The sequence below is a fragment of the Acartia tonsa genome, chromosome 7, assembly GCF_053477335.1.
Source record: "Acartia tonsa isolate MP-2025a chromosome 7, ASM5347733v1, whole genome shotgun sequence".
Classification (NCBI taxonomy): Eukaryota; Metazoa; Arthropoda; class Copepoda; order Calanoida; family Acartiidae; genus Acartia; species Acartia tonsa.
The window spans coordinates 3,118,480-3,137,846 of NC_137266.1; the positions used below are offsets into that span (position 1 = coordinate 3,118,480).

Below are 19,367 nucleotides of genomic sequence, written 5' to 3' on the forward strand. Positions count from 1 at the left end.
TACAATGAATCGCACCTTAAGAGGCGTTGTCACAAAAGGGACTATACCCAAACATTTTTATAGGATTCATATTTTTTAACAAACATAGCGAGTAAGGGGCCAATTGGACCATAAATTACACTGGTACACACGCTTGTCTGTGTTACGATTTAATGAAGCTTTGTAAAAATCAAGTAGGGAGGGGACATTGGACTGAAAATTTTACTTGTTCCAAGGTTGTGTAATCTGTCGTTTGTTGGCTCATGAACTGTTTTTAAAATTATTTATTGGGTTATACAAACCAGTCTTAACCTATCTACTAAAAAGTTTAACTTTAAAAAAAAAGGTTTATTGAGGTGCATAAATAAATTTATCTTCCATTGTCTTATTCCTTATTTATGTTAAAAACGAGAATTTAGTCTGTAGTGAAGACAGGGATAGTACAATCCAGGGAGGGAGGGGACAATATGTTGTTTATTACTCTAGTCCTGGTCACACCGCGTTATACTAGAGATTTAAAAAGTTTACAGTCTGCTGCTATGTCTGAAACATGACACTAATAGTGAGCGTAGTGGGAATGCCTTGGCCTATAAACAGGCGCAACTAAGTACCATGCATAGTTGGGACTTCCAGACAAAGGTGGTGCAATCATATTGGGAATAGTTAAAATGGGTTGCTGTTTGTTAGGGATAATTAACACAGAGAAGGGGCCATTGGACCATAAATTACATTGGTACCCAAGGGCGTCCCTGATCTGTGATCTTATTTGTTCAAAAAGTTTTATTGAATTTTGATTGGTCCAAAATTTTCAATAAATATTTTTTTTCTACAGAAATTAACAAAATTATCATTACTATAGATTAAAATTATTAGTTGAAACATTTACAAGCTTTTAAAGAACTAACCTATCTAAATTTAATTAAAGTACCTAAAGGTCTTAATCCAACGAATATAAATCATGATCTTAAAACTTTGGGTACTTGTGTAATTAACAGTTCAATTTCCCCTCTTTGTTCATTTATTATCATTAGGGGCAGGGCTACTCTATATATCTCTTTGTATTAAATATAGTAAACATCCATAAAAGCGAAGCACTGAAATGGAAAGACAAGCGGACATTAACACTTATATAGTGTCAGAACTGAATAATCAGAATATAAATGTATAAGAGTCGAAACAAAATTGTAAGTAAATTTGTTGAAAACCTGCTTTATACAGGATAATGTTTATGGACATACTTACATATTTAGGACTTGATTATAGAGTTGCTTCGCTTATAACATTATACTTTGTTGTCCCAGGAATCTATATATCAAAAATCAAATCAATCAGATGATTAGATCATATAAAAATTTGTTGTTAAAAAAGTTAAAAAATCAACATGTTTAAAATGGACGTACGGAAATTTTGGTAATGATTATAGAGTTGCTACGCTTTCTAAATCACCATGCAAAATTTGAAATCGATAGGACAATTCTAACATGCCTAAATTAACGAAAAAAGCTATCCATTACGGACGGACGAAGGACCGACCCTAATTATCGAAAAGCTTCGCTTTTAATAAGAACACAAAAGCTTACACTTTACTTCAATTCATTGTTTTTTTCATTGATCTATCCCTACTCAACTTAGATTTGTTATGTAAATAAACCACACGTCCGCATTTAACAAGGACAACATCTACACTGTACTTAAGAACAAGGATGACAACATCCATAAAAACGAAGCTCTGGAACGGTATGACAGACGAACATTAACTTTTATAGAGTATCAGAACTGAATTTACAAAATATAAATATAAAAGTTTTGACAAAATTATATGTATTTTTTTTGTAAATACAGAATTCTGTCTAAGGACATTCCGACTTTTTTAGGACTTGATTATAGAGATGCTTCGCTTATAACATTGTGTTTTATTGTATTAGGAATCAGTACTATAAATTTCAGATCAATCGGATGATTATATCAAATAAAAATATGTTGTTAAAAAAGATAAAAATCAACATGTTTAAAATGAACTTACGGACAGTCTGGTAACGATTATAAAGTTGCTACACTTTCTAAATCTTACCTAACTACTACTGAAATCATCATTAAAAGTTTGAAATCAATAGGACAATTCTAACTTGCCTAAATTAACGAAAAAAGCTATCAGTTACGTACGGACGGACCGAAATTTATAATAGAAAAGCTTTGCTTTTAAAAATTAAGTCAAGTAGCGCAGATATAATTAAATCTATCTATACATTTATTACCATGAACAATTTATCTCTATGTAGTGAAGCTTTTTTTAGTAGCGAAGCTACTCTATAATTCACTTTGTCCGTCCGTCCGTCCGTCAGTCCGTAACGCTATGGGGGAAATGGGATTTACTCAGCTCCTATAAAAGATAGAAAGCTGAAATTTTTTGACAACATTCCCATCATTAAGGAGCACAATTAACTATAAAACATCAATGGCGGTCGGACGGCTTTTTAGCAGGTTTTAGGCTATTTTTTTATTTTCCACATTTTTCCTCATATCTTTGGTGTTTATGGTCCGATTTTCAAAAATTTTTCAGTTAGATATATCAAAATTAAATTTTCCGTCGTTTGGAGAACCAACAATGACGGTCAGACTGCCTTTTTGCAGGTTTTTGGCTATTTTTATATTTTTTACATTTTCCCCCATATCTTTGGTATTTATGGTTCGATTTTCAAACTTTTTTCAGTTAAAGATATCAAAATTAAATTTCCCATCCTTTGAAGAAAACAACAATGACGGTCAGACTGCCTTTTTGCTGGTTTTTGGCTATTTTTATATTTTTTACATTTTCCTCATATCTTTGGTGTTTATGGACCGATTTTCAAAATTTTTTCAGTTAAAGATATCAAAATTAAATTTCTGGTCATTTTAAGAAATCAACAATGACGGTCAGACTGCCTTTTTGCAGGTTTTTTGGCTATTTTTATATTTTTACATTTTCCCCCATATCTCTGGTGTTTATTAATCGATTTTCAAAATTTTTTCAGTTAAAGATATCAAAATTAAATTTCCCGTCGTTTGAATAAAACAACAATGACCGTCAGTCCCATCCACAAAATTTTGTGCTTCGCTACTTATGGATGTTGTCATCCTTGTTTCTATAAGATGTGCAGCTACATAGAACTAACTATTATATACCCTCACCCAAACAAATTTTGAAAGTACATTAGATCCCTAATTTAATAAACCAACCAATCAGATTTCATTTAAATTCCCCAATGTTGTTTGGCCAACGAATAAGAAAACGTAAATATAAAAGTTTGGGAACAAGTGTTTTAAACAGCTCATTGTCCTCTCTTTTCCTCTCTCTCTCTGTCTCTATATCTCTGTCTCTCTCTCTCTCTGTCTCTCTCCTCTCTCTCTCTCTCTCTTTCTATCTATCTCCCTCCCTCTCCCTCTCTTGCAGAAAATCTAGCTGACAATTTAATATTAATAAGGAAAATTATGTTCATGGTTAGTGAAGCAAAATATTTCAAATTGATAGTCTAATAAGAACTATCATATCCTATCCATACTAACATAACAATAGCATCATAGGCGTCCAAGGGGGGGGGTAATGGGCCATTTGGCACCCCCAAACGATTTTGGGGGTGCCGTAGGCACCCCCAAAATTTTGTGAACAATACCCCCCCCAAAAAAAAATTACCCCTACCTTGGGGGTGCCGTAGGCACCCCCAACGATTTTGGGGGGGGTAATTACCCCCCCCCAAAATAAATGTTCTTTAAAAAAAAAAATTTTGGGGGGGGGGTATTTACCCCCCCCCAAATTGAATGTTCTTAAAAAAAATTTTACTGTCCAACCAGTTAAAACAGTTCTTAACCATGATAACAAAAAATTTAATAGTTTGATCATGTTTTATTTGCTTGGGCCTTTATAAGGGCTAAAACCATCCCGGGGATCTATGATGTAATTGTAAAGCACTGAAGATTCCATAAAATAGATACCTAACTAAATTAAATATTTCATTAAATAATGAAAAAGAATTTCTATAGGCGATTTCTTTTGGGAGGATGTCAGGGTGTCTCAAAACTAGTTATAAAACTTACCAGGACCTATAAGACGCTTCACTTTAAAGTAAAATCATATTGGTTCATTGGTTAGTGAGTTAATTATTGTATTTTTATGTTCTAAAGAATGAGATACTACTATATATTTGAATAGTAGTGGCGCCCTTAGCATCTAAGAACTCGTAAAAAGGGAGGAGAAAAATAGCCTAAAACCACTCAAAGGATTGACCTATAATAGTGTGGAACCATCATGGGATCTATGTGAAGCTTTCCTAAAAAGGAGAACTCAGTATTAAAAGTAATGAAATCTGAAGCTATAGTCAAATAAACCTTACTTACTACTTTATCCTATTATATAAAGTAGTAAGCGTTTTTTGTCTGTCCCGAAGGATCTCACTAACCGCTGAACCGATATTGTTCTCCTTTACAGGGAAGCTTCTTATAGGTTCTGGGAAGGTTTTAAACTATTTTTTGAGAGGGTGTCTTCACCCCCCTCCCCCCCAAAAAATATTTTTTTTATTCTTTTGAAACTCAAATTTAATATGGGATGAGGCCGACTTTTCCCTCTCCTAAATTAAGTGCCCCTAGAGGCTTCTAGGGGCGTAGCCGCTAGTGTTATAAGATAGTACTTATTAACTTAATAGATTAGGTAGGTGCTTTTTTTACATAATTAAATTACCCCCCCCAAAAATTTTACCCCCGGGGTAAATTAGTTTGGGGGGGGTAATTACCCCCCCCAACAGATTTGGGGGGAGTATTTACCCCCCCCAACAGACTTTAGGGGGGGTAATTACCCCCCCCAATCAAATTTTACCCCCGGGGTAAAAATTTTGGGGGGGGTAAAAAAAAATTTCGGCGCGCTTCGCGCGCCATTTTACCCCCCCCAAACACGAATTACCCCCCCCCCTAAAATTTTTTACCCCCCCCAAAAAAAAAAGCTTGGACGCCCCTGAATAGCATTCTGTAATTATTTCTAATAGAAGAAATACCGCAGCAATATATGTTTCTTATTTTAATAATATACAGCTATGAAATAAAAGTGCACTTCAAACTAGCTATACTTATTCTAGCCAAGTACAATTTCAACAATAAGTAGCACAGCAAAACCAGCCAACTATTTATCGTGCAAAGCTTGAAACTAATGAATTGCAATGGGACAAAATTTATTAATTACGGATGTACAGACCTAACCTAATTACCTCCCAAAAAACTCGTGGTATCAAGGACGTCCAAGCTTTTTTTTTGATAGGGGGGGGCATAAACGTCCAAGGGGGGGGGTAATGAGGCGATTACCCCCCCCCCCCCAAACGAATTTTTTTCATTTTACCCCCCCCATTTAAAATTTACCCCTACCCTGGGGGTGCCGTAGGCACCCCCAACCATATAGGAGGGGGTATTTACCCCCCCCCAAATAATTTTGGGAGGGTAAATACCCCCAAAAATAAAAAATCTCTAACAAAAAAAATTTTGCGCACTTCGCGCAAATTTTTAATACAAAATTTTTAATAAAATTTAAATTACCCCCCCCCAAAATTTTAACCCGGGGGTAAATTTTGGGGGGGGTAAACAAATTTTACCCCTGCCAACAGATTTTTAGGGGGGGTAATTACCCCCCCTCTAGCAAATTTTACCCCCGGAGTAAAATTTTTTTGGGGGGGGGGTAAAAAAAATTCGGGGCCCTGAAAAAAATAGATTGACGATAATATGTCTGCCAAGGCTATCATTTTAACAGCTATATAGTCGACGACTATATTAATTTAAACTTTTTTCCACTTCTATTTTTAGCAAAGCTACTCTATAATTATCTTTGTCCTTTAGACTGTTCGTAACTTTATGTGGACAATGCTAATGTTTAAAATAGACCGCTTAGATATTTGGTACTAAAATTTTTTTCCACTTCTATTTTGTAGCAAAGCTACTCTATGATTATCTTTTTCCATCAGTCCGTCAGTAACTCTAAGTGGGCGATGCTAATATTTAATATTGACCCCTTAAATATTTGGTACTAAAATTTATTTCAGATTTTTTTTCTTTTCTATATCAGCTGACCATCCTCTCTAATAATAAGTTTTTTGCTTTGTTTCTTTTGGATATTGTCATCCTTGTTATTAATGTTGCAAAGTCTAGTATTTACAAACTGGATATTTCCACCCTCCCTTTTTAAATATGCTTGCACGTCCTTGAACAAGAATGACAAGCATGCATCTTTATAAAATAAAAACGCATTGAATACTACGCTTCTTAGATCGTACCTAACTGTTTGAATCATCATGAAAAGTTTGAATTTGATAGGACAATTATGACATATCTAAATTATTCAAAAGAGCTATGCGTTTTGAACGGACATATGGAAAGACCAACCAGAATTATAGGAAAGCTTAGACTTTTAACAATTGTTACTTATGCATAGCTAACTTCTTTTCAGGGATCGAAAGGGATAAGACAATGGCCGATGATTTGATGTACATCCCCAATGATGGTACACAAAATTACCTCTTCTGTAGATTACAATTATTGGTTGAAAGTCCCCAAAGTTTTCAACGAAGTTTGCAATGAATAAGAAAACATTATCATAAGACTTTGGGGACTATAGTAATAAACAGCCCAGTGTCCCCTCCCTCCCCAACTACTAAACTGTTTTTAAAAGCGAAGCTTTTCTATAATTAGGGTCGGTCCGTCCGTCCGTCCGTACGTCCGTACGTCCGTACGTCCGTAACGGATAGCTTTTTCCGTTAATTTAGGCATGTTAGAATTGTCCTATCGATTTCAAATTTTGCATGGTGATTCCTTTAGTAGTTAGGTACGATTTAGAAAGCGTAGCAACTCTATAATCATTACCAAAATGTCCGTACGTCCATTTTAAACATGTTGACTTTTTTACTTTTTTAACAACAAATTTTTATGTGATCAAATCATCGGATTGATCTAATTTTTTGTATATTGATTCATGGGACAACAAAGTATAATGTAATAAGCGAAGCAACTCTATAATCAAGCCCTAAAAATGTAAGTATGTCCATAAAAATTATCCTGTATCAAGCAGTTTTACAACAAATTTACTTACAATTTTGCTTTGACTCTTATAAATTTATATTATGATAATTAAGTTCTAACACTATACAAGTGTTAATGTCCGTTTGTCCTACCGTTTCAGTGCTTCGCTTTTATGGATGTTGTCATCCTTGTTTTTTTCAGAGAAAGAGGGGACAATGGGTTGTTTATTACACTAGTCCTCAAATTATTATAAAAATGTTTTCTTATTCGTTGGTTTTTCAACTTTGGGCTCTTTAGTTAATTTTGATTTGTTGTTTCATTAAGTTGAAAGTTCAAACGTTTCAACCAATAATTTTAATCTAATTCTACAGAAACGGTGATTTTGTGTATAATCATTGGGGAAGTACATCAATTTATCAGCCTTTGTCTTATCCCTTTAGATCCCTGTTTTTTTTTTAAGCGACTTTGTATAATTCGGGTCGGTCCGGTTAGCTAGAATTATCCTATTGATAATCAACAAATATTAAATTTTTTTTATAAATATGTTGTTGGCGTAGAGTTGGCGTAAAACTTGTTTCTTGATGTAAATGAAGGGAAGTGGGTAATAACTTCAGAAAAAGGGGAAGGAGATTGTGGGGAAATTTTCACTTAGAATTGTTTGTTAGTATCCAATCCCTTTTCCCTGGTTTTACTACTTTGAGCTTCGCTTTTGTATGTTTCCTCGTCAAAAGAGAAGCTTTTTATATAGTTAGGGTCTGTTTGTCCGTACATAATGGTTATATTTCATTAATTTTACATGTTAGAATGTTCTATCCATTTCAAACTTTTCATAATTATTTTATAAATGTTATCAGAAAGTCCACACATCCATTTAAAACATTTTATTTTTATCAATTAGTTCAAGTGTCCTTTGGTATGTTTGTTTAGGTGAAATTTTGGAAAGTTGAATATAAGGGGGGGGGGGCTGAGGTGCATTTCTGATATTCATTTTAGTAGACTGATTTTTAGATGATGCTCTTACTTGAAGTAGCCTAGCTAAAAGATGACCAATATCATTGGTCAACTGTCTATAATTAATACTACAATTAATCCTTCACAGCTTAGAATATACCTGCTTTTCAGAGACGTATAACATTGTCAGTGCTAAAAGGGATAAAACAATGGATGATACATCGAAATACCCCTTCTAAATTCTATAATTATTGGTTAAAACGTTTGGACACTGCTGGTATATTAATTGACTAATCAAATTTAATAAAAGTACCCAAAGTGTAGAGCGAATGAATTAAAACTTTGGTATTATTGTAATATACAGTTCAATGTCTCCTCCCTCTCTTTTTGACCAGGGAGGGAGGGGACATTGGGCTTTAAATTACGCTGGCACCCAAAGTTATCTTCGGTTGACAACACTTACAGGTTTTTCTTATTAAAGTTTGAATGTTTTTTTACATTAGAAGGGTGCAAATTTTTCATCCAATAATTTTATTCTACAGTAGGATTATCTTGTTTATCATCATTTGGGATATGAATAAATGTTTTGTCCATTGGTTTATCCCTTGAATTCCTGTTAAATCTTTAACGTTTTTCATTCTTTGGGACAACAACTTTAGGGACTTTTTTACTCATTTTGAGTCTCCAAATGTTTTAACTACTAATTATAATTTACAGAAGGGGTAATTTTGTGCATCATCATTGGAGATGTATGTAAAGGCGGGTTGATTTTCCACTTTTTTGTTTACACAAGTTTTTTAGTAAAAGTCCCCAAAGTTGTTAAATCAGTGAATGAGTAAACGTTATTAAAAAACTTTGGGGACCAGTGTAATAAATAGCTCATTGTTTCCTCTCTCTCTGGACAATGTGGTGATAAAACTTTGGGTACTTTTATTATTCCCTACTTTGACATTGGGCTGTTTATAACACTGGTACCCAAAGTTTTATGTTTTATGTTTTCTCATTCGTTGGTTTAATAAATTTTACAAAATTATGATTGGTTGATTTATTAAATTGAGTGTTCAAACGTTTCAACCACTAATTTTAATCTTCAGAAGATGTAATTTTGTGTGCCATTGATATGTACATCCATTTATCTGCCATTGTCTTATCCCTGTGTTTCATTAGATATTGCTATTTTCTTCAGGGATCTAAAGGGATAAGGCAAGGGCCGATACATTGTTGTTGTATATCCCCAATGATAATACACAAAATTAACCCATCTGTAGATTGAAATAAGAGGTTGAAACGTTTGAACACTCAACTTTATGAACCAATCAATAAAAATACAATAAATATCCCTAGAGCTGGCGAGACAAAGAAAAAGGAAACTTTGGGGAATAGTGTATTACCCTCCCTGTATTTTGTTTCTAATTAGCGGGTACACCCCTAAAAGCCTCTAATGGGGGGGGGGGGGACGAATAAACTCCCCTTAATATTCAATTTTAGTTTTATAAAGAAAAGGTAAAAAACATCTTTTCAGGACCTATGAGAAGCTACATTGTTAATTATAACCATACTGGTTCAGCAGTTAGAGAGATCCCATTGTATTAAGAGACAAACTGACACTCTCATATACACATCCTGTTACTTTTATATAAGGAAAAACAAATATATGAATTGTTACTTTCAATAGATAGATAGTAAAGTTTAAGTTTTAAAAGGAAAAAAATATATTAAAAAAACTATATTAAATTTAAACAGTTGGAGAAAATATTTTGTGTTGTATCTTTTTTAGATATCCTTTCCGGTTAGTTTTTTTTCTAGATAATCGTTTTTATTTTGTGTTATATAACAATCAAGTTATTTGCATAAACCACAGAGGGAGTGGACATTGAACTGGAAATTATACTGGTTCTATAATCTCTTAAAATCTTTGAATATTATTTAAAAATATTGATTGGATGTTACATGCCAAACATACAGACTGAAAGTTTTAAAAATTTTCATTAAAAATTGTGTAAAAGTTAGAAGAACACTTTAGATTATAAGTACTAAGTCATTTATAAAAGTTTTTAGTAGGATTATAATCAATGTTACTTTGTGTTTCGTTCAAAAAAATTGGTGACAGCTAGGAGTAAAAAAATTACAGTAAAGGTTGTATATTTGTGTAATTTAAAAATAAATTTTGTAAATCTAACATTCAAAATAAGAGACAAAAAAACTTTATGGGGGGGAGGATATTAAAAAAATATAGAAACTACTTCAAAATATATCACAATATAAATCTTGATCTTAGCTACATTAACAAAAACAAAAAATATTGTTGCATATTCTGTGTTTTTTAGTTTTTTTTTTCTGATATATTATTATTATTTAGTTTAATGTATAATTTGTATAATTGAATGTTGAAATCAAATATTCATAGATATCTAATTAATAGTATTAAATTTTTCCTTATTTTTTGCATCAAAGGGGTAGTTGCAAGAATTGCATTTAAACTTAAATTTAGTGAACTGCATATTTTTTTATGTTCAATAGTTTATCTAGAGAACATACATTTGTAATAATTTCAATTTTCTACCAGGTAGTTTTAAAAATATCAAGACTTGAAAATTATATATGTAAGATGGTATTTTTGTAACTTATGTTTGCCATCAAACTTTTTTAATGCACTTTATGCAACTATCCCTTTAGATATTATATGTTGATTTGTAATCATTTCTAATTAGTATACCTATTGTCAAAAATTAATTTAACACAAAATTTTAGAATCACTTCAATGTCAGGTTGTTATTTTTTTTAGTCTGGTGTTGAGGTGGTTTTAAAATTCTTAAAACTACATCATAACTTATTTTTAAATTGTTGATGAGCAGTTTTTGATGCAGTTACCACACAAAGAAATGAGAAACCAAGAAAGAGACAATTTTCAATAGAATAACTTAATTAAAAGATTGTTACATAAGTACAAAATCGTTTATGATAGTTACTTCTGTTGACCCATTTGCACAACTAGAACAACCAGAATCTTTTGAAGAGTACCATCATTTAATTTTATAGTTTTATATTTTTTAATTAAATATTTTTTAATTTTGTAAAATTTATTGCTATTAAAATCAAAATATCAGAATTATTATTTGTTTGAATAAAGAGTATGACTATTTGTCATTAAGAGTCAGATTAGAGTATGACTATATTTAACTTGAATTCAGATTAGAGTATGACTGTTTGTCACTAAAAGGCAGTTTAGAGTATGACTGTTTGTCACTAAAATTCAGATTAGAGTATGACTGTTTGTCACTAAAAGTCAGTTTAGAGTATGACTATTTGTCATCAAATATCAGATTAGAGTATGACTGTTTGTCATCAAAAGTCAGGTTAGAGTATGACTGTTTGTCATCAAATGTCAGATTAGAGTATGACTGTTTGTCATCAAATGTCAGATTAGAGTATGACTGTTTGTCATCAAATGTCAGATTAGAGTATGACTGTTTGTCTTCAAATGTCAGATTAGAGTATGACTGTTTGTCATCAATTGTCAGATTAGAGTATGACTGTTTGTCATCATATGTCAGATTAGAGTATGACTAATTGTCTTCAAATGTCAGATTAGAGTATGACTGTTTGTCATCAATTGTCAGATTAGAGTATGACTGTTTGTCATCAAATGTCAGATTAGAGTATGACTGTTTGTCATCAATTGTCAGATTAGAGTATGACTGTTTGTCATCAAATGTCAGATTAGAGTATGACTGTTTGTAATCAAATGTCAGATTAAAGTATGACTGTTTGTCATCAAATGTCAGATTAAAGTATGACTGTTTGTCTTCAAATGTCAGATTAGAGTATGACTGTTTGTCATCAATTGTCAGATTAGAGTATGACTGTTTGTCATCAAATGTCAGATTAGAGTATGACTGTTTGTCATCAAATGTCAGATTAAAGTATGACTGTTTGTCACTAAAAGTCAGTTGGGAGTATGACCATTTGTTATCAAATGTCAGATTAGAGTATGACTGTTTGTCATCAAATGTCAGATTAGAGTATGACTGTTTGTCACTAAAAGTCAGTTAGGAGTATGACCATTAGTTATCAAATGTCAGATTAGAGTATGATTGTTTGTCATCAAATGTCAGATTAGAGTATGACTGTTTGTCATCAAATGTCAGATTAAAGTATGACTGTTTGTCTTCAAATGTCAGATTAGAGTATGACTGTTTGTCATCAATTGTCAGATTAGAATATGACTGTTTGTCATCAAATGTCAGATTAGAGTATGACTGTTTGTCATCAAATGTCAGATTAAAGTATGACTGTTTGTCACTAAAAGTCAGTTAGGAGTATGACCATTTGTTATCAAATGTCAGATTAGAGTAGGACTGTTTGTTATCAAATGTCAGATTACAGTATGACTGTTTGTCATCAAATGTCAGATTAGAGTATGACTGTTTGTCATCAAATGTCAGATTACAGTATGACTGTTTGTCATCAAATTTCAGATTAGAGTATGACTGTTTGTCATCAATTGTCAGATTAGAGTATGACTGTTTGTCATCAAATGTCAGGTTAGAGTATGACTGTTTGTCATCAAATGTCAGATAAGGGATTAACTGGGCAAATTTGAGGGTCAATTTAATCACAGATTACGATCTTAATCACCTGAACTTTGCTCACATTGAGTCAGATTCGTCAGATTATAATCTGAAATCCCCCCTGACAGATTAAAAATTTGGCGGCAAATCCTGAGTAATCTGAGTTTTAGTACCTTTTTGCGCAAAAACACAGGTTTCGTCAGATTACAATCTGACGAAATGTAATCAAATGTCAGAGTTGATTGATGAGGGGCGGGCAGATTAAAACCTGAGGAAAACCTGTCAAAACTCAGATTAGACAAGGTTTTGGCACTACTTGTCAGATTTAAAAACTACTAGGGCTGTTTCTCTCATTCGAAAAAAAACGCGCCACTCGCTTAATCTATAATACAAAGTAGCTAGATGTCTGTCCGTCTTTTCGTCTGTCTGTCTGTCCGTCTGTCCCTTAAGATCTCGGTAACCACTGAACCGATCAGATTCTACTCATCAGGGTATATACCTAATGGTCCTGTGGTGGTTTTAAGCTATTTTCTTGGGGGGTGGGACAGTAGTAGCCCTTATAGACACATCAAAATTTAGGTAGATAATAGATATCCTTTAACTTTTATAAAATTACTATCAAATTCTAAACAAAAAAATTCCATTATTATACTTATAGAGTAGCTGCTATATAACAACAATATATATCATTGATCTATAATTAGGTTTGTATTGCACTCTGGAGAGCAGATTAGATTAGTAGATTTTATTAGATTATTAGATTAACAACCATTTCATGTAATTATAACAATAGGAGAAATTGTATACATATATGTCTACATGCTTTGATTGATCTATTTTCAATAAGATAAAGGGGTGTTCTAAGAAATTTTTTTCAATTTTGAAAATTTGAGCGTTCTAACTTTTCAACCAATAGTTTTTAAAAAAGTGGTAATTTGCAAAGCACTTTCCTAATGAATTTTAATTAATTTTTCCATTGTTTTAGGTTCTTCCACATTGATATGGAAGAAAGATGGGCGAATGATTTCTGCTGGAAGTATTATCATCAGAAAGGATGACAGGTACGATTAGGACACATAGTAGAAAAGGATAGATTATTAGTAGAATAAGATAAAATTATATTGAATTCGGACCTTTTTCGTCTGCTAGCAAATTACTTTCTGTTTTTTTCTTGTAGCGAATTGGCTATGTTAATATTTCCGACGCTATTATCTGACATTAAAAGACACAATTGAAAGTTGGCCAGGTCATACAGTTTTTTAACTCCTATTATTTTACTTAAATATTAAAACAAAACACTTATTTGATATTGTTGAAATCTTTGTTTGATAAGCTTTAAACAACAATACTTAATATCAATTTATCAAGCACCTGTCAATAAATAGTTTAAAATCAAAAAGGTTTATTATTATGAATACAATTTGTTGATAAAGGTCTGATATAAGCACAGCTATACTATAAAAAGGGTCTGTAGGTTTGATCTACTATAGCATTCTTTATAGCTTATCTGCTATATACTGAAAACTAATTTGTTTTTTTTGTCATTCAATGAAGTTTCAGTTTATGTATTTTTAAACATTATTGCTTATCCGTTATGCCAATATTCAAGCGCTGCATCTGGTTTTCATAGTTTTTACCTTTAAAATTTTCTTGAATTTCATTTAATTTATAAGGTTTTCGATGGATTATTGTCATCTTTGTTTTTTTTTATTTTCAAATGTTTCAAAGTTACTATTGGTAGAACGTAAAATTTACAGTTCGATATCCCCTCCTTTCCTGAAAACAACCTAACGTCAAAAATATGACATTAATTTTGTCTGTCGAATTCGATGCAACGCGATATTTCTGGGATAAAAGGGCTGAGCTGGATCTTTAAATCATTTTAGTGGTGAGCCAGATCGAAGTGAGCCGAATTTCAGCCAATCACAGTGCAGTATTTCATAAAATGCTGTTCTCTCATTGGTGGAAAGTTAGCTCACCCCGATCTGGCTCACCACTAAAATGATTTAAAGATCCAGCTCTGGTTATATTTTGTACATTTGAACAATGTTTAATATTATGTTAAATAATTGGTAAATTTGTGGCTTGTCTTTGATGGTTTATCAGGGAGGAAGGGGACATTAGACTGTAAATTATAATGGTCCCCGAAGACCTTTCGCTTAAAACTTTGGGTACTTATATTAAATCAAGATTGATAAGAGTACCAATAACGTTAATTTACATAAGGGATACATTTATAATCATAATTAGGTATGTATCTATCAATTTATCATTAAAGTAAAACACTAGAGGAAGAAAGGGTTAAGTAACTGAATCACCCCATCGCACCCACCTTGTGCAACCCTTCTATTGGGTCATTGTGAAAATCAACCAACGTGGTCGCGCATATTAACACTGCCAAGTAGCAGAAAATTATTTGGAAGCAGACGAAAGAGGTCTTTAAAAAGAAAGGCAGGTAGTTGTCTGTATATACATCTATACTATAGATCTGTTAATTTATAAACCATTGTCTTATCCCTTAAGATTCCTGATATTTATCGAATAGCTTCTGCGGTATGCGTAATTAACATGGAATTAGGACAAGGCATTAGGCATGGAATGAATTTAGATTAACCTAGCTAATTTTGTCCAAAAGAAGCGAGACAAATAAATAAACATGGTTTTAAAAGCGAAGCTTTTCCATAATTAGGGTCGGTCCGTCCGCCCGTACGTCACTGACAGTTAGCTCTTTTCGTTTATTTAGTAGTTAGGTACAATTTAGAAAGCGTAGCAACTCTATAATCAATATGGTACGTCAATTTTAAACATGTCGATTTTTAACATTTTTGACAACAAATCTTTTTATGTTAAAATTATCCGATTCTTCTGATTTTTTTAAAACTGAGTCCTACTACAACAAGGTACAATATTATTCGCGGGGCATCTCTATAAACAAGTCCCAAAAATGTAAGTATGTCCTTAAACAGTATCATCTATTTCAGCAGTTTTGCAACAAATTTACTTACAATATTGTTTGTACTGATGCATTAGTATTTTGCTAATCTTGTTAGTAGCGAAGCTACTCTATAAGTTGAAATGTTCGTCGTCATAACTTGTGGGTTTGTTATTGTTGCACCACTTATGAATATAGTTGTCCTTTTTAAAAGCGAAGCTTTTCTATAGTTAGGGTCAGTTCGTCCGTCCGTAACCAGAATTACCAGAATGTCCGTACGTTCATTTTAAACAGGTTGATTTTTTTACTTTTTAACAACAAATTTTTATGTGATCTAATTATCCGATTGATCTGATTTTTTTATACTGATTCATGGGACAACAAAGTACAATATTAAAAGCGAAGCAACTCTATAACCAAGTCCTAAAATGTAAGTATGTCCATAAACATTATTCTGTATCAAGCAGTTTTTCAACAAATTTACTAAAAATTTTGCTTCGACTCTTTTACTTTTATATTCTGATTATTCGCTTTTATGGATGATGTCATCCTTGTTTGTACTTATGCTTAAAATTTCGCTTAATTGGACGTAATTGTAATTGTAGATAGCATATAGACAAACTTTGACTAACAAGTACCAATAAACCTAACTTCAAAAATACAAACGCTTTTTTTTACTTTTTCTATTTACATTTCTCCTCTCTCTCTAATGGCAGGTATAATTTGTAGGGGAGAAAAGTTGAACAATTTTTAGAGCATCAAAACTTTTTTTCCCATTTACTCTTCCTTAAGAATTTCTCATATAAAAGTTGAAAAAGCGTAGCCAAGCTATATATTATATATCAACTAATAATATATTGCAGTTTGGACAAATATACGGACATACTGACCAGCATAGAGAGATAGACAGACTGAAAAAAAGTCAGATAGTAAAAAGATAGACAGACTTACAGACAAACAGGCAAACATACAAACAGATGAAGATATTTTCATCCGAACGTACATATATAGACAGACAGACAGATGGATATACAAGCATGCACAGATAGACAGATGGACATACAGACAGACAGAAAAAAAAGATAGACTTACACACAGACAGGCGGACATACAGCCCGATGGACATACATATAGCCATACATACAGAAATAAACATATAAACAAACAGGCAGACGGACATACAGACAGATGAACATACAGACAGCTAAACAGAAAAATAGGCGGACCTAAAAACATAGACAAAAAGACAAAGCGACTTGTAGATAACAAACATACAGACGGATAAACACATATTTGGATAGTTGAAAAAAATAAATAGACCAAAGTATACATCTTCTATTTTTTGTTGACAACCTTGTTTCTCACACTATACTGTGACAGTATAGTGTATGTGGATAAATTGAACAGCAAGTGATATAATATTGAGAAAAAAAACATAGAGAATTTTTCATATTCAGTTTTTAAGATGTTGCTTACAGAAAAAAACATAAAAGGTCAATAGTCAAAAAATTTTAAATGGTAATATCAATATGTATAAAAAAAAGATATTCATATTCCTAACATTTTTTATCAATCTCAATTTTATTCAATATTTCATAAATATCCGCTGAATTATTCTAGTCATTGTTTATATTTTTAGATACAAGTGTCTAAAATACAATGCTTTAATTTCATAATATTTTTCCTATTCCTTTATCCAAAATGACAATTTGGTATGAGAGAAGAGCTAAAGTTTAAGAACTCTTATTAACCCAACATTTTCTTATAAATTATTTATTTACTTTCTTTGTTCTTTACATGTTACAGATAGAGAGATAAATATTTATAGGGAGAGGGAGGAGCAAAGAAATAGTCTGAAACCGCCCAAAGACTTCTTACAATAATATAGCCTAAAACCATCTTGATTAAAATGATAAAAAGAATGAAATGGTTAGCTCAAAAAGATAAAAATAGATGAAACGTTTTTAATTTATATTGTATAATGACTAGGCGTTAAAAATCAATCCTATTATATAAAGTAGTAAGCGTTTTTTGTCTGTACCGAAGGATCTCGCTAACCACGGAACCACAATATTATTCTCCTTTATAGTGAAGCTTCTTATAGGTCCTGGGAAGGTTTTAAACTATTTTTTTGGGGGGGAGGGTGTCTTCATCCTCCTCCCCCCCCCAAAAAAAATATTTTTTTTTCTCTCTTTTGAAACTCAAATATAAAATGGGATAAGGTTGACCTTTCACCCTCCTACCTTAAGAGCCCCTAGATGCTGCTAGGGGCGTAGCCGCTAGTATTTGATAAAGTAATTAAGTCCAGATAAAATCTTTAATTAATTTTTAACATATTTTAAATTTGTATTGATTCTTTTAAGACGATCAAACTATGTTTTTAAGTCCATGGAAACGACAATGGACGATAAACTGTTGTTCAACCCTAATGACTTTAAAAAGTACCCTAGCTCTAGATTAAAATCAATGGTGGAAAAGTTTGGGAACTGTTAGTCTGAACAAATCAGTCAAAACAAAATAAAAGTACTAAAAGATTTGAGCCAACGAACGAGAGAGCATGTTTATTAAAACTTTGGGTTCCAAACAGTACAATTTTTAGTGCAAATGTCCCCTCCCCACCTAACAGATCAGTCTTTAATATTCAATATTTTGTAGAATGAGACTGCGGGGCCACAGCCTGGAGATCAATGGAATCACAGAGGAGGACAATGGACAATACATCTGTGAGGTGGAGACATTCGGGTCCCCCCTCAATCAACCCCATACTCTCGAAGTTTTAGGTAAAGCTTCATTTCTAGAAGCACAGCAGCTTTATGATGCGCATTTAATGGCTTTGCTGTACGTCTTTTAGAACACATTTGTTTTAAATATGTGTGGTATACTTTGATCCCTTTCAAACAACCCCATACTCTGGAAGTTTTAGGTAAAAAGAGTAGAGTAGATACTTCATGTTAAGAGTTGTATTGATGTTCATTACCCCGTCCCGGATTTGAAAAATTTTGTTAAAATTTTTGCCCCCAGCCAAAATATGGTTGATTTATGCATAAAAATGACCCATGCAAAATATTTCTTCTGTAATGCAAAAATTGCGACGGTACAAGCACTGCAAAGTTTTTAAAATCTGCAAAAAACCCTGTTTTTATGGCATTTTTGGGGCTTTTGTACCATCCCAATTTTAAAGATTTTTACAAAATTTCAATTCAAGTGTGTTGATATATACCTGAAATTTACCAAAAAAAATGGGGGCAGTCTCAATTATAACATATGAAGGTGTAGCAAGTAATCTTCCAAATACAAAATTGTCAAATTGCATACATATATAATAGGATTGGGCCGGATACTTTTTTGGACGGATACTGGATATCTGGCTGATTTATAATGCCGGATATCCAGCAAATATATATTATTTGGCCGGATATCCAGTGTTTCGACCGGATATCCGGTTATTTGGCCGGATATCCGGTTATTCGGCCAGATATCCGGTTATTCGGCCGATGTTCTTTTATTTGGCCAGATATCCAGTAATTTGCCATATAACGATTATCTGTCATTATAAATCAACCGGATATCCGGTATCCAGCCAAAAAAGTATCGGCCCAACCCTATTATATAAATATGTATGCAATTGTCTCTTCTTTACAGTAAAGTTACAGATAGATCCAGGGAATGTTTCAGTTATTACCACTTATTTTAGTTTATCTCTGTTAATTTTGGAAAAAGATGTCTTAGCTTATAAAAGATGTTCGGTGCTTTCCCTCAAAGTGTCTTTTGATCACTGACAACCCCTCCCTCCTTATATTAACTTGCAAGGGTCCCTGGTACCCAATATAAACTATCCTAACCTGACCTTTTACAATTAAGAAACAAACTAGAAAGTATCCCTTTCTTTTTTCAAGGTCGAGAGATGG

General features: G+C 32.6%; 1 protein-coding gene across 4 annotated transcripts in view; it reads left to right on the forward strand.

Annotated features, from left to right (window-relative positions):
• LOC145324669 (lachesin-like) overlaps positions 1 to 19,367 on the forward strand; it is a 118,569-nt gene that overhangs the window by 45,020 nt on the left and 54,182 nt on the right. For all 4 annotated transcript variants that reach the window (XM_080167258.1, XM_080167259.1, XM_080167260.1 and 1 more), the window contains exons 3-4: positions 13,513 to 13,588; positions 18,115 to 18,239. In XM_080167258.1, coding sequence (XP_080023384.1) covers positions 13,513 to 13,588; positions 18,115 to 18,239 — 201 coding nt within the window. The remainder of the gene's footprint in view (positions 1 to 13,512; positions 13,589 to 18,114; positions 18,240 to 19,367) is intronic.